At 37.8% G+C, this 15680-nt stretch overlaps 6 protein-coding genes across 6 annotated transcripts; 1 reads left to right on the top strand and 5 right to left on the bottom strand.

Annotated features, from left to right (window-relative positions):
• Positions 1-141: 141 nt before the first annotated feature.
• C9374_007048 (uncharacterized protein) lies at positions 142-1461 on the bottom strand (the record flags this gene model as incomplete). The annotated part of the gene is made up of 1 exon (XM_044696976.1): positions 142-1461. One exon carries the CDS (start codon positions 1459-1461, stop codon positions 142-144), a length of 1320 nt encoding a protein of 439 aa, XP_044555411.1.
• A 122-nt stretch (positions 1462-1583) lies between these two features.
• C9374_007049 (uncharacterized protein) lies at positions 1584-2642 on the bottom strand (the record flags this gene model as incomplete). The annotated part of the gene is made up of 1 exon (XM_044696977.1): positions 1584-2642. One exon carries the CDS (start codon positions 2640-2642, stop codon positions 1584-1586), a length of 1059 nt encoding a protein of 352 aa, XP_044555412.1.
• A 357-nt stretch (positions 2643-2999) lies between these two features.
• On the bottom strand, positions 3000-3811 carry C9374_007050 (uncharacterized protein; the record flags this gene model as incomplete). The annotated part of the gene is made up of 3 exons (XM_044696979.1): positions 3000-3302; positions 3462-3713; positions 3770-3811. 3 exons carry the CDS (start codon positions 3809-3811, stop codon positions 3000-3002), a joined length of 597 nt encoding a protein of 198 aa, XP_044555413.1.
• Positions 3812-4310: 499 nt separating this feature from the next.
• C9374_007051 (uncharacterized protein) lies at positions 4311-9543 on the top strand (the record flags this gene model as incomplete). The annotated part of the gene is made up of 7 exons (XM_044696980.1): positions 4311-6257; positions 6302-7400; positions 7456-8812; positions 8867-8944; positions 9001-9166; positions 9219-9266; positions 9322-9543. The coding sequence occupies 7 exons, from the start codon at positions 4311-4313 to the stop codon at positions 9541-9543; spliced, it is 4917 nt and encodes a 1638-aa protein (XP_044555414.1).
• A 311-nt stretch (positions 9544-9854) lies between these two features.
• Positions 9855-13565, bottom strand: C9374_007052 (uncharacterized protein; the record flags this gene model as incomplete). The annotated part of the gene is made up of 3 exons (XM_044696981.1): positions 9855-12839; positions 12917-13077; positions 13127-13565. 3 exons carry the CDS (start codon positions 13563-13565, stop codon positions 9855-9857), a joined length of 3585 nt encoding a protein of 1194 aa, XP_044555415.1.
• Positions 13566-13749: 184 nt separating this feature from the next.
• C9374_007053 (uncharacterized protein) lies at positions 13750-15534 on the bottom strand (the record flags this gene model as incomplete). The annotated part of the gene is made up of 1 exon (XM_044696982.1): positions 13750-15534. The coding sequence occupies one exon, from the start codon at positions 15532-15534 to the stop codon at positions 13750-13752; it is 1785 nt and encodes a 594-aa protein (XP_044555416.1).
• Positions 15535-15680: the final 146 nt, after the last annotated feature.

Genomic DNA, 15680 nt, shown 5'->3' on the forward strand with positions numbered 1-15680 from the left:
CAAATTTTGTTTGTGTCAACTGTCTTTTTCATTGAAAGGGTCTTTGTGTACAAGATGAGTAACAACGGAATACGCATGAAACTCAAAATTTCACAGGTCTGAATGGAAAATGTATCTGATACATTACATACGTTATTACCATTAAAAAAGAGAGGAATAAATGACATCGTAAGATTTTGAACATATACATGAGCTTCCCTCTTGTTCAAAAAGCTCTCTAGTGACACAAAAAGGTGAAACCCATTCAGGTACACTTGTCAATGTACTGGCTCCAATCCATGCCAAATTTCTTGCTTGTGAATTCTTGTCAATCACAATTTCAAGACCTAACAAGGTTCTTAAATCTGAAGAAAGACGCTCATGGAAATTTTGAATGAGAGGAATACATCCACTTCCTGATACAATAATATTACGTTCCAAGTCCAATGACTCATCTGAAATGTATGAAATGCAATCAGCAATGATTTGAGGCAGAGAAGTTTTGTGTTGCGAAGAAAAGAATAAGTCTTCCATGATTTGGTACATAATTTCATGACCTAATGTAAGCGTATTTGAGCAAGTACTCGTGTTGGTATCTTCAGCCATTGAGCAAGATTCAACTTGAAAAGATTCTTGTTCATTCTTTTCCGAATGATTCACACAACACTTTAGATTTTGTTTCACACGATCCAATAACTCTTGTGTGAGAGGAATTTGTTCATTCACCAATTTGAGTCTTCTTGCCAACTCTTCATTCAGCTTCTGTTCACTCATTCCACCGTTTTCAATAGTCCTCAATGAATCCATTCTCACTTGTCCATCGACTACTGCAACTACATGACTTGTTTGATGACCTAAATGCACAACAATTGCACTTATTTTTGAACAAGCCAATGATGTTAAATAGGAAGCATCTTGAATCGATAAATATTTCACGTTTTGGAGTTTTGAGTGATTGAAAATAATTTCAGTCATTTCTTCTCTAAAATTCAAGTCTTCCATATGACTTAATGATGAGTCAATGATGAGCAAGGCACGCGAGGAGGATGATTTTAATTCATTTTCCGAGTCGTTGTTGCTGCTGTCGTGTGTTGTCGTCTCTTGCAAGAGTGTGGTTTGCGAAGAAATTTCAGAAACTACGTTTTCAATCTGTTGTGAAAGTGAGTCGTCGGAATCTTGTGTGAAAACAAGTCTCGGAGCATGTTCACCTCCCATTCCTACTGTAATTTCTTTGGAAGATGAAAGATCGATAATGATCGTTTCAATGTCCTCTTTGAGACTTTCAATCACACTGGCCGCAAACAAATCATATTGTTCAGATGTTGCGTATTCGTCCTCGTACTGAAAATCAATTATATTATGGTTCCCCAAAGGACGATTTGATAATTCCTTTTCTTGATGATGAACAGTATTATTTTCAATGATGTCTTGTTCCTCGTTGCGCTCGAGGTTGGGGACAGAATCTTGATTCGATGAAGACATTTTTTGAAGTTGGAAGCGAGACAAGCTGACAATTAAAGAATCTGAAACAAGTTTAATTACAACTCATATTAAACGTAATAATTGTCCAAGCCCATTTCACAATAAATAGATGCCAAAATCTACTAGTCTAAATATTCTTGACACAATTTCAAACTTGTTTCCCACAATTGGTCCTGCAACTCGATGGAATTTTCCATTGGATTTCCAACCTTTTCCTTACAATCGCTATAATAATTTCCAGACTTTAAACTTGAGGAAGGTGAAAGAGCTAGATGTAAAGTAGTTTGTGCTCCATCTAGAGGTGACTTGGTAAAGTAATAAAAGATAGGAGTCACAAAAACCATTAACCATTGAGGGAAATGTCTTGCTAAATTCGTACGAACCACTCCTGGATGACATGAGTAGCTGGTCGCATAAGATGAATCCTTACTCAATTCTCGGCTCAACTTTTTAGCGAATAGAACGTTGGCAAACTTGGAACGACAATAAATTTTTCCAACAGACTCACCTAAGTTACTACCATCCCCCTTCACAGACTCTTCTGTGAATGATGCAAATGTTTTAGTATCTGCTTGCTTAATTCCAGAAGCTGCAAGTGAGGAAACATTAATGACTCTACCACTGGATTGTTTGATGAGATCAAGTAATAATAAGGTTAATAAAAAGTGTCCGATATGATTGGTTCCAAATTGAATTTCTATATTTTGTTTGGTGGTTGCAAACGGACACATCATGATTCCTGCATTATTAATGAGAAAATCCAATTGAGAGAATTGTTTTTTAAATTCAGTAGCAAACTTTTTAACGCTGGCCAAATCTGTTAAATCGATGAGCAGTACAAACAACCTATCGGATCCACCATTATTCTCCTTTTCAATCAATCTCTTGGATTCAATTCCATTCTTTTCATCACGTACTGCCAAAATCACAGTAGCACCACAAGAATGTAAAACCTTGGCAGTTTCATAACCAATGCCATTAGGACTAGCTCCGGTGACGATAACCACTTTGCCTTTCAAATTAGATTTTGACAATAACTCTGAGCTCACTTGACCACCGTTGTAATATTTCTTTCCTTTATAAAGCAAGAGCAAAGAAGAGACACCCACAATTGCAGATGAAAGGATGGGATGCGAAGAGAAAGCAGATGAAAGATGTGAGGTCCAAGATTGAAAGAACATTTTTTTCTTTGTGCGACCAACTTGCTGTTGCGACATGTCGTGTTCATGCTGATAAAACGACTACTGCGACGTCAAAAATCTAACAAGAGGTGTCTAAAATGTAAGAGGGTAATGACCACAGGTTGGATGCTTTTGAGTGCATCTATCTGCCCGCGATGGACACCACATCAACATCAATAGAGGCTCCCCATGAAGGAAAATCCTTTTCTCATCAAGCATTTTCCAGGTATGAAGCCATTGTTAGAGTAAAGGTAAATTGGACAGAGTAGCAGCAAGCTGCCCAACATGGCCGAAAATCAAGGTCAGTTTTTGGTTTCAAAAATAATGAATTTTATTTGAACACACAATAAAAAGGCCTTACTTTCTCAAATTTCTATCGGATTCATAGTATTGAGCGACCTTTGGATTCTTTGCAACAGTTTCCTTCAAAGCAGCAAGCTTTGGATAAGCGCTCAAATCTTGTCCCTTTCCAATGCCAGACAATAAATCGAACAAGAACAAATCAGCCCAAGTGAGTGAGTCACCAACGAGGAATCCTGATGGTTTGACCTCCTTTTCTAGAGCCTTCAAAATCTGACCGAAGGGTCCCTCATAGTACTTTTTCAAATCTTCATCCTTGTTTGGGCTGAAGAATGCCTTGAAGTAAGCATCATTCAAATCCTAACGTTAGATTGAGTCCAGCAGAGAAGATATAACGTAAATATATCAATATATGTTTGTGAAATAGCCACAATATTAAATTATTAAATATATCGACATGATCGCCAAATGATAATTATTAAATAATTTGAAGTGTTTCTTCGAAAAAATAACACTCACTTTGATGGTGTTCACATATTCATCGGAGAATGATGCATCAACGTTTGAAGAAGGATACAAGTTACCCTCACGAGCAATGAATCTAGCAATAGCGATGGATTGACACAACTCAAAATCTTGATTTTCAGAAGACTTGAGGAAGGGTAATTGGCCATATTTTGTGTGTTGCTTGACTTGAGGCCACTCTTGAAAGGTCACTGGTTTGAAATTATATTCAACACCACCGACCTCTGCGATGAGTTTGATTGCTTCCTACATGATGGAACGTTGATCGAAAATTGATTAAAATATTTTGATCAAATACTCACAGCTCTTCCTGGAATGTTGAAGTAAGTAAGCTCGTAGACCATTTTGTTGGTTGTTATTTTTTGTTTTGAAATTTGCAGTAAATATTTATGTGAAACGCACCTCGGAAGCACAAACGGAAAGGAAGGATGCATGAACTACAGTGTTCCCACATTGAGCATTGTATTTCAGCGCTTCACAGTACCAAAATTTGCTGCCTGTACTTCTTGCGTAAATTGCCCAAGCAAGTCTTGAATACTAATCTCGTGGACTAGTCTCAATAGTGGACTTGTTTGGGCAATTTCCACAACAATTGCAACAAGAAGTGCAGATATCCACTTTTACACCTCTCAATCACTATTAAGGCTACTGTTAAGCCCTTAATAGTGGTGAAGAGGTGTGCAAAAGGAAAGGAGAAATTGACCAACAAAGTCAGGTCACTACCATTAAGAAATTCGGCATTTTGCAAAAAAGGCCCAGAGCGGGAAGGGAGGCTAGCCAAGAACTTACAAAAAAAAGCCACACCTTATACTTTGCTGTTGATACCTACACAACACCGCGCCCATGCTGCAACACAAAGAGAGCGGAAACAACTTGTCCTCAGTATCTGAGGGAAATCAAACAGCAGAAACAGGAACCTCAGCTCATTCTCAAAATACGACCTGGGTGAAAGTACAGTCCTCACTTACTTCAATTGCTGTTACGTTGCAAGACAAGCGAAGTAGAACCTCATGGAAATATTTCCTTTTGATTGTTTGCATGCATATTTATGTCATGTGGACCTCAATATTTATTCCGACCCTTGGTAACTATAATTGGGGCGAATATGGTGTCTGGGTTTTCAAAGCAGTCAATTATGCTTATACATTTTCTCTCGACTTGGTTTCCTACAATGCAATGATAGGCTTGGCTATTACTAGCCTGGTTATCATGGTGCTCTATTTCATCATGCTTTTTTTTGCGTACAGAACGGTCAGCAATACAAGCAAGTACTCGGTTAAAATCAAGATGCTAGTAGTCATAGGGAGTTATTGCATGATATTTTGTGGTAATACGTTTGCGTTCATCATTTCTAGCTTTATTGATTGCAACACTAGTTCATACATACACTTGGAGGGTCAGGATCAACCAGTACAATCCCTCACAAGATTCCCCACAGAAGCTTGCTACTTGTCACTCAATATTGGGCTCATTGTTGCGTGTTTTGTGGGTATTATCCTTCTTTCTTTGGCCACTTTCATTGCTCACTCCACAGTGGCTAATTTGCATCCCCACAATAGTGCTCCTTTTAGAATGGAGTCCTCATTTACCTTCTCATTGCTTCTCTCATTTAATAACTTGGAAATCATGCTCACATTTGTGATACCTCAATCCGTGGTATATATTCGAGCAGTGTTACACATTGTATTTTCGGTAGTGTGGTTGATTATCTTGTATTTCCAAACTCCATTCTTTAGAAGAGTAGAAAATTCAGTTTACTTTGCGGTTGGAAGCGCCAAACTTGGCGCTGCAATTGGTTCACTAATTTCAAGTGTGTCCAACGCTTCAAAAGCATGGGACTTGGGACTGGGAATGATGGGTATGACGATAGGTCTTGTTATTATTCTATTTGTGGTGGGGTTTATTACCATGGAATTGTATTCTCGATTAGTTTTGAAGAGAGTCGAGTCATTGATGGAACGGATTGTCATGGAAAAGCAAGGCGTAAAAGAGAGTGGTTCTATCTTTTCAGAGAAAGCCGTAGAAAAAGATGCTCTCTCCATTTATGTAGAGCTTGAAGAACATAACTTGTTGCGTTACTTGGCAATGTATCTTAGATTTTCAATTGGTGAGATTTCTTTGAAAAATAGCATTGTGCCTGAAAACTTACCAAATAGCAAGGCATTATCTTTTGTGAAAGGCATTTCTACTCAAAAAGCATTTTCAAACAGCTCTTTGCTGATTTGCTCTGCTCTTATTATTGCTTATGGATGGAATGATGAGAATTCATTCATTTTTTCAATTAGTCTTTTAAGAAAGGCTGTTCGTCATGCAGACCTTTTGGAGAAAATTGTTATTAGAGAGAGGGAAACAGAAATTGAGGTTGATGCAGCAGATGCCAAGAATGTTGTTGAAATTAAACACACGTTGGAGAACACAACAAAGTGGCAGGATGAGTTGAAATCATTGCATCGCCTTTTTTGGAAAGAATTGATGAATGAGTTGCCCAGCTCTGACAAGGTGGATCAAATGAATAGAAGAATCTCGTACTTAACATCAAAATGTGAGTCTACATTCACCAATCTGATGGCTATAGCGTCAAAAGATAAGACCGTTCTACGAGCTTATGCTCTCTTTCTAGAACATTTTATGTTTGAGAAGGATTACGCCCAGGAATTGTTAGCGGAAGCATTGGCTATTGAAGAGGATGAAAACACGAAACGCTCCAAACAAAGACATCCTTATAAACGAATATTTACCAAGGGTATGCTTTCCAAGAGTATCACTCAACCCTTTGAAGAGGCACGAATGGTATGTGTAGTATGATTTGTGTGCTTGTTAACAAACACTCTTAGTCTGTGGAGTCGAAACTAGATTTGGTTGAATTAGAAAAGGAAGAATCATTCAGCGGTGTCGAAGGAAAGGGAGAATCAAAGAAAGAGACTATTTTCAAATTTGCTCTTAGGGTACCACCTCCACACCGTTTTCAAATATTCCTTTTGGTTGTGTTAATAGTGTTCTCGTTTATAACTCTGGCCCTTTGTTCAGCATTTTCACTGGCGGTATCCACTCACATTTCAGAGGAGCCACAAAGAGAGTATGAGATTTGCAGATCCTCTATGGCTACAGCAGGTCTATTTCGAACTGTGAGATTGATTCAAAACGTGATGGAAATGTTTTCAGGCAAATACAATATCACAGATGAATTGAAGGGGTATTACCAAGAATATACAACCAAACGTTACAAAAGAATGAATGATTACGTAGACAATCTAAAAGTGATTCCAAAGTATGCTCAGTCGTCGGCTTTCAGTGAGGGAATGTATGATTTTTATATCAAGCCAAATATTTCAGTTATGATTCCATTCATTGCAGAAAATTCCATAGATCAATCTTTCCTGTCATACTACTTGCGAAATTCGTCTATGGAGGAGATTAACAACCTTGTTATCCGATATTTCGACAAGATCACAAACAAATGGACTGAGTCTGATTTTAATACGCCTCTCTACGACTTTGAGTTTTCCTATTTATGGGCAAACAAGATTCCTCTTGGTGGGTTTTATACCACTTTCTGTGAGTCACTTGTGGCCAACAACAATATTGACGCAAAGCAACTTGTGAACTCGCAAATGGCTGCATCCTTGGCTGTGTGTATTGGGTATGGCGCTTATGCTATTATTTTTGTGTTGCTTTCTAGGATGGAGCTGACCTCAACAAAGAGAATCATAAAGATTTATGAAGAAAACATCTCGAAGAACGTCATTGGAAGAGTGTACCACGAATTGGGATCCAAAGACGACGATTCTGCACATCAGGTGTCTAAAAGTATTCTCACCATTCCCAAAAACGCTATTCCTTTATTTCTGATGCTAAGTATAATTCTCATTTGGATTTGTGGAGGATTAATGTACATGGAAACAAGCTTGAATTTAGAAAATGCCACAATAACTGGTAAGTTGCCGTATGGCGATAATTCATTTTTGTAACAATACGTATTTCAACAAAGGACAAACAATTACTGCTGGATCCTTTGTTTTGAGAGTTGTGCACAGAATCGCTTACCGAGTGGGAGAATATTTCACGTTTTACAGCATTCCACCAGGCGTCCCAGTTAACAACCCCTTACTTACAACAAATGCAGAACTTTTGGCTTATAGACTTCAAGTGAGATCCTACATTGCGGATATTAATAACAAGTTCAACAATTTAGTGTATGGGCAGTACAAAACTATTGGCAGATATGAGAGGATTGATGAGCTGTTGAAAGGTGTTTCGAACTGTTCGTTGCCCTCCAACTCTACGTTTTTACAACGTTATGCAAGCTGTGTTGGATTGGAAAATATGATTTCTATATATGCTAGTCAGACATCCATGCTAAATGATAAGCTGTTCAACAAGGAATATCAGAACAAGACAATCGAAGCGTTCGAAGAATATTTCTTACTCGCTTTAATGGGAGACGCTCTTTCGGACTCTATTAATTATTTCATGAGCTCATTTGCAAAGGAGGCCTCCAATCCAAATCTAGAAATTGGTATTATATTCACTATTATCGGGATCTTGGGCCTTTGTGTCCTTAATTACAACTTTTACACTTCCATGACCACTCATTACAGGCATGTCCAAAGTTTAAGAATGATGCTCAATTACATTCCTCTGAATAACTTGGATTCCAATGAGACGCTTCGTAACTTTGTTTTGCACAACCAAATTCCAAACAAGCTCACGGCGTTCTTACAGAGTCAAAACAAGAAGGACTTTTCCCACAGTGATACATCAGGCATCAGAGCTTTGCTGAACGCATCAGTCGATGGCGCTATTTTGTGCAATGCAAGTGGACTGATAGATCTGATAAACCCAGCTGCACAAAGAATGTTTGGGTACAAACAATCAGATATTGTGGGTATGCAACTTTTCACAGTATTCCAAAAAGGAGATCGAGAAACTATTGAACGTACAATTAATGAGCTTAAATTGAATACTAGGAACAGTCATGACGCTACCTCTGGAGACAGTCTAGAATTGGAATGTGTACGAAAGAATCAGTCCACATTCCCTGCAACCATTAACATGTTTACAGCCAATCTTGGAGGTTCTCAAATACTTGCTTGCGTCATTAAAGATGTTACACAAGAAAAGAAACACAACGCCCTATTGGCAGAGGAAAAATCAAAGTCAGAGCACTTACTTAGAAATATATTACCAGAGGCTGTGGCTGCTAAATTGAAATCAGGCGAGACATTTATTGCAGAGAAGTTCAACGATATTACATGCTTCTTTAGTGACATGGTCAACTTTACGAAAATGTCATCCTCACTCAATCCCTCTGAACTTGTTACCATGTTGAATCACATTGTCAATGGGTACGTCTTTAATTTCTTTGTTTTATCAGCAATATTCGTTATGAATTATTCTAGGTTTGACGCACTGACTGACAAGTATAATTTGGAAAAGATCAAAACCATTGGAGATGCCTACTTTTGTGTTGGTGGATTGTAAGTAGTGTTACAAACTATATTCAACATGCATATAACTGTACATGATGTGAAAGACATTTGCAATCTACTTCAGATCATCCTGAACGTTGTTTGAGGTTTTCTATTGAAGCCCTCACCGTCGTTCATGATTACAACAGAACCAATAGTGATCAGCAAATTAACATTAGAATTGGTCTAAACACGGGAGGTGCAGTGGCAGGTGTGATTGGAACTAAAAAGGTATGTTTGCTAATTTTTTCGATACGTTTGTCACATTTAAAATTGTAAATAGTTTGCTTATGACTTGTGGGGAGACACCATCAACGTAGCTAGTAGAATGGTAAGTATTCTCTGGTGAAGTTATTTTCAATGATCACACATTATTTTTAAAACAGGAATCAACTTCATTGCCAGGTAGAATACACCTCAGTAGATCTACATATGAAAGAGTTCATGATCTGGAGTTTGACTTTGAAGAACGAGCAATAGAAGTGAAGGGAAAGGGAAAGTGTCAAACGTACTTGCTAAAGCCTCACCATCATGTCAACCCATTGTACAATGCTTTGGAAGAGCTGACTAATAATTTCCAAACCAACCTCGAACAACATTCAGATTAAAAATTAATACCTGAGCTGCGACTAGTTCTACATCCTTCGTCTCAACAAGTATTGTTGACAAGGATTGACAAAAGGTGAAGAGTTTTTCCAAATAGAACTTCTCTTCAAGATGTAATGAGGAAGTTAGTATTTCGCAAAAGTTGCATCTTACAAGAAATCTTCGAACCTTTTACTGCTCCGTTACGTTGATTTCTAAGCAAAAGAAGCCCTTGATTGTTCGAACATTAAACTGCGATAAGACATTGTTAACAAATATGAAAAAGGAAATACAAATTTTGTTAAGCGAGTTATGGTTTTACATAATTGTGCTCTTAAAATAAATCACCTGAAGGTGACGATGACATGAGACTTGAATGGCAAAGCGGACAATGATGATACTTGTAAATTTCGCTTTCGACTGCCCGATGTTTACAGATTGGGCATGTCCAAAAATCTTGATCTCCAATATTTCGTCCAGTAACTACACAAGCGTAAAATTGAGCGTTACAAGAGTTGCATGAACCTTCATAATCATAGGTATCGGCTCCACAAGTTGGACATGGCTTCGTTTCTAGATCAATCGTATTTACAGGACTATCTCTGAAAATATCGATGGCGAGTTGTTCATACTTTTCCTTTTCTTCCTCTGTTAATCCTACCATAGATTCCAACTTGATAAATGCTTTAGAGCAAACTTTAAACTCTTTGGCGTAAAATCCAGCAAGAGCGAGTAACGAATATAACTCCTTAGGAGCAAAATATTCCTCATAGCAGGTCACAAGTCTCATTGCAGTATTAAGACAATCAGCTAATTTGAATTCTGTCAGCTGCTTTTGTGCAAGCAAGAAAAAGTGATACGCTTCTGCACCTCTCCATGGGTTTTCAAAATTGGTACCGTCATGAGAAAGCATGGTTTGGAGGGCCTTATTAGGATTCATTCTCATAGTTTGATCGTTTAACAATCTATTTCTATACCTTTCAATTTCAAGAGCAGACAAGACATAAAACTTTTTTGCTCGAAGTGGCGATAATTTGGTCTTTCCTTCTTCTTCAGCTAGCTTGACCAAAATCTTGGCAGATTCTGTGTTTCTATTGGCCTTTTGATAGAGCTCGATGGCTGAAGATAAATCTCCTCGAGAAACCAAGTGATTGGCATACTTGTAGAGAATGTCCTCAATTTCGCTCATATTATGCTTTTCTGCCAGTGTAACTGCTTCGTCCCATTGGTTCAACTCTACACATACGTCGATAGCTTGTTTGAATTTTCCACCTTTCACCAAAGCTTGAATGGCTTGTAATGATAACCCTATAGATGCCAACTTATCACCAATTACAGGAAGCAAAGGATTGTTTTCTGGCAGCTCTTCAATCATTCTTTCAAGAGATTCAAAATCCTCAACTCTATAATAAGCTTCAATTAATTTTTCAAAGTTTCTTGCTTTGACATAGAACTGAATCGATCTATCCCATTGTTGTCTGTCTGAATAAAAATCTCCTAAATGATTAAAAACTTCAACCATGAGCTCATCACTACCATTCATTTCTCTCACCAAAGCGAGTACCTTTTTCCAGTCGCCATACCGTTTTCTGAGATCAATAGCCAAATCTTTTCGGTCAATGGAACGATAAATTTTCTCAGCCTCGTCCAATCTATGAAAATATGCTTCAATCTCTGCCTTTTGTTTGGCTTCATTGTCTAATTGTTTGATTTGTTTAACGAAATAAACACCATGGTAATCTCCACATTGAATGTAAGCCTTATAGGCCATGTCTAACTCGAGATCGGACATGGCTGCTTCAGCCAAAAGTCTCCACAGTCTTGGATGAGGATTATCCTTGACAAATTCGTTAGCATCTCGAAGACTAACACTTCTAATGATTTCTTTAGTGTCTCTCAATGAACGTGTTTCATAAGTAATAACACTGTCACTCTCTGGCATGTCAGGGTTTGCCATAATATCATCCATGAAAACAGCCTTAATTTTCAAATTATTGAATGCACAAATATATGCAGAAGTTACTACAGGTTCTTCAGGAGTTAAATCTCTGAATGTGTACATCTTGGTCTTTTCCATAATTGCAAATAATGAGGGATTGTCATCTGACCATCTCATATCCCAAACGTCTTTCTTTTCCAATTCTGATTTCTCTGCAGTAATATTTCCCTTCTTCTTTTTCTTATCTGTTTGATTCAATGATGAGACTGAAGTTGGAGGTGATGATACATTGTAAACTTGGAATGTACTGTTAATATCAATAACAGACAATTTGGTACAATCACAATTTACAGCAATTTTCAAAGGTCTACAGAGTATAGAGAATGATCCAACAAATGAAAGTGTTGGTAGCAAAGTGTATACATTTACAGTTCCTGACTCTCTTGAGACTATCAGATATTTCTCGTTTGCAAATATAGAGCAGATAGCATCTTCAGTTGTTGTTGATTCTAATTTCGTTTCATCTTCAACCTTTTTAAATTTGTTCTGGTCAATGTGTAACAAGTATTGTTCAGATTCTGCCTTTAAATTTAAGATATTTCCTTGATTTGCTTGCTTTGGTCTATAATTCCAAATATAAACATTACAGTCCGAGCAAACAACAACATGATACTTGGTCATGGCAACATGCTTTGGCTCAACAGACTGGAACTTTGTTTCAACAGGACTACCTATCGAGTTACAAATAATAATTACAAATGCCTCCTTAGGTGCCTCTGTTTTCGTCAGCAACACACAATGCTCGCCACATGCATCTAGGGCCAACAACTTTTTGATGTATTTGACATACTTTTGACGTGTCTTGTAATTATAGAAAACTACGCACTGTTCAGGTCTTTCAATCTTGGTAAAAGCATAAACAATTGTTTTAGAGAAATAGCCCCATCTGTAACTTGGTCTCACGTTGGCAAAGAAAAGGTTTGCGTCTACTGCAAGAGCAAGCCGTAATCCTGTACCCTCCCAAGTCACACTTTTCACTCCACTTCCTGATACTTTCAGTGTCTTTAAGTGTTGTCCATATGGATTATAAAATTGAACAACAGCAACAGTCTTTCCCTCCACTTCTTGTTGACCAGCAAGAGCCAACACAGTTCCTGAAGGATTCCACTTGGGTTCATTAATGGTCATGCCTGTATCAATCAAAACAGGATCATCATCTAAATCTCCTCTCATCAGCTGACATCTTCCGTTTCTATAGCAAATTGCCAATGTTGGTGCATTCAAATCAGGATATCCTTCTCTTCCATCATACCAGTCCACACCAGCCAGAGAATTTACAACACCTTGAGAATTTTCAACACAAGTAATATTGATGGAATGCTATGTTGTTATGAGATTATTCATCAATTTAAAGTAAATATGTAATTAATATTCCGAAGCATTGTCTTTACACATACCAATTTAATTCCAGAATTTGAATCGAATAGCCAAACTTCTCCGTTAGATGTTCCGAAAAGTAAGTATCTTGCATCTGGAGACCATTCCACATGTGTCAATTGAACTTTGAGTGCTTTTCCCCAATTTCTGTTTCCGTCAACACCTCCAACAATAACAGCTCCTGTTTGTTTCGAATCATTTTTGTTTTACGAGATTAATGAAAAACTTACCATCATCATACACAATACAAATCTTCTGTCCGTCACTTGACCATTTCAAATCTTTGACAATGGCGTTATCTCGGTTATTTAACATTTCCTCATCCCATTCTTTCTTTTGCTTGTTGTAATACCAAACAATAATCAATCCGTTGGCGTCACTTGAAGTTAGTTTTTCATTTTCCTCGTTCCAGCTCACTCTCATGACTGTACTAGGTTGGTGATCCTTACTTTCCTTTCCCATATGCCCTGTTAATGATTGATTGGCATCGAGAGATGTTGGAGCTGTGACTCCTCTCTGATTAACATCAGCCTTGGTTTCAAGTTTCAACACTTTAAGCAATCCACCTTCACCACCACAAGCGATCCATCCATGATAACGGTCCCATGAAATGTGATTGAGCTTGAGGCCATTCGGGATGCTCACTTTCTTGTTTAGATAGACCCACATGATTGTATTGAGAAGGTGTTGCTATTGTATTTTTTAATTTCCAAAGCAACACTCGATGGTTCAAAGGTCAATTTTTTTGTAGTTGGAAATGTGTGTTGTATGTAAAAAGGCGCCAAGCAAATTGACCATCTCCTGACATTTGTGTCCTTGCTGTTGGTTTATTGAATCCACACAGGCAGGAAAATTAAGGTCGACATCTACCCATGTAACGTGGATACAAGCAAGTTTGTCTCACTGTCTTGACTCTTCTCTTTTCCTCGTCTTCCTCTCGTAACAACCACAGCATATATCTTTCAAGACCTAAACCATAACCACCATGAGGACAAGTACCATATTTTCTTTGGTCACTATACCAGTAGTATGGTTCAGCACTGATTCCTTCCTTCTTGTATCCCTCCATAAGAGTCTCATAGGATTCGAGACGCATACTTCCACCAATAACTTCACCAACACCTGGAAGCAACAAGTCAACAGATTCAGTCAGCGAGTTATCGTCTTCACATCTCTTCATGTAGAAAGCCTTCATGTTAGCTGGGAATTTAATCATGAGAACTGGTTCACCAATCTTTTCCAACATCTTTCTTTCTGGTGCGTCAGTAATGTCATCACCAAATTCAAAGAGTTCTTTTGTTTCTTCATCTTTGTAAACTTGATTGTCTCTACAGAATTGAATACAATCAGCATAAGTCATGCGTTTGAATGGACGCTTGAGACAATCCTTAAGCTTTTGAGCGTCAGGGTTAACCTTCAACACCAAATCCTTGCACTTTGCCCAAACTCTTTCTGTGACATCACAAACCAAATCCTCCAAAGTATTCAATAAATCTTCAAAAGAAATGAATGGTCTCTCTGCCTCAACATGAGTAAATTCACTCAAGTGACGTGGAGTGTCAGACTTTTCTGCACGATATGATTGAGCAATACAGAAACTGTCTCCAATTGCAGGAATAACTGTTTCCAAATATAATTGACTTGATTGCGTCAAATAAGCATCCTCGCCAAAGTAATCAAATTTGAAAAGTGTTGATCCACCCTCAACTTGAGTTTGAACAAGAGTTGGTGGAGTGATTTCAGTATAACTTCGTGAATAGTAGTGCTCACGGAAGCTTTGTAAAACTGCTGAACGAATCTTTAAAATAGCTGAAGTATATTCTCCTCTTAAAATCAAATGTCTTTGGTCTAGCAAAATAACTGGATCTTTAACTTCTTCGTTGAAAGGAAGACTTTCTGGTGATGTTCCGATCAATTTCCAGAAATCAGCTTGCAATTCAAAGCCCATTGGAGCTCTTGGATCAGCCTTCAATGTACCTTTGATCATGACCGATGATTCCAAGTGAAGAGTCAATGCTTCATATGTTTGACACAAAACACCACTTAACACAGTTTGAAGCAAGCCAGTACCATCTCTGAGAGTGATGAATAAAAGTCCTTTTCCTTGGATTCTAATTCTATGGCACCAACCATAAATCATCACACGTTGTCCTTCATATTGTGGGCCAACATCTTTGATTTTGATGTGTTTGGCCACTGGAAGTGACGTGTCTTCTTGGAACGAAATTTTCTTGGCTTCTTCAAGCTTTTGTTGTTGTTGTTTCTCCTTTTCTTTAGACTTTTCTCTTTCTTTTTGCATCTTTTCAACTCTCTTTGACACCTTCTTGGATTGGGATTTTGCCATTGGTCTGACTTCAAAGAATTTCGTAACCAGAGAACACAACTCTTCAGATTCGCCTCCTTGAGCAAATCCTGCTTCTCTCAGCGAAGTTTCGTTAACATCCCCGGAATAATTAGCTTGTTGTTTTGCCTTTTCGACAATACCATTGAGGAGTCCTTCAATAGTTTTTTCTTGTTCTTCGCTCCATTCTTCTTTTAATGATGATTCCTTCTCATCTTGAAGCTTCTTGTTGGCCTCGGTAAAGAAGGTAATCAACAAGGTGAGTGGGAGTTGTTCCGTTGATGATGATGAACTCATTTTTGCAAACCCTGAGATGGTGAATATTTTTTAATTTCAAGGAAATCATAATTCACTTTTAAATTAAAAAAGAACAAAAAGTGACGTGGTTTTTGCAACTTGCACTAGTTTTTAATAAGTTTAAATTCAAAGTTGAATAACATGGA

The sequence above is a fragment of the Naegleria lovaniensis genome (genome assembly GCF_003324165.1).
Source record: "Naegleria lovaniensis strain ATCC 30569 chromosome Unknown tig002, whole genome shotgun sequence".
In the NCBI taxonomy this organism is placed as follows: domain Eukaryota; phylum Heterolobosea; class Eutetramitea; order Acrasida; family Naegleriidae; genus Naegleria; species Naegleria lovaniensis.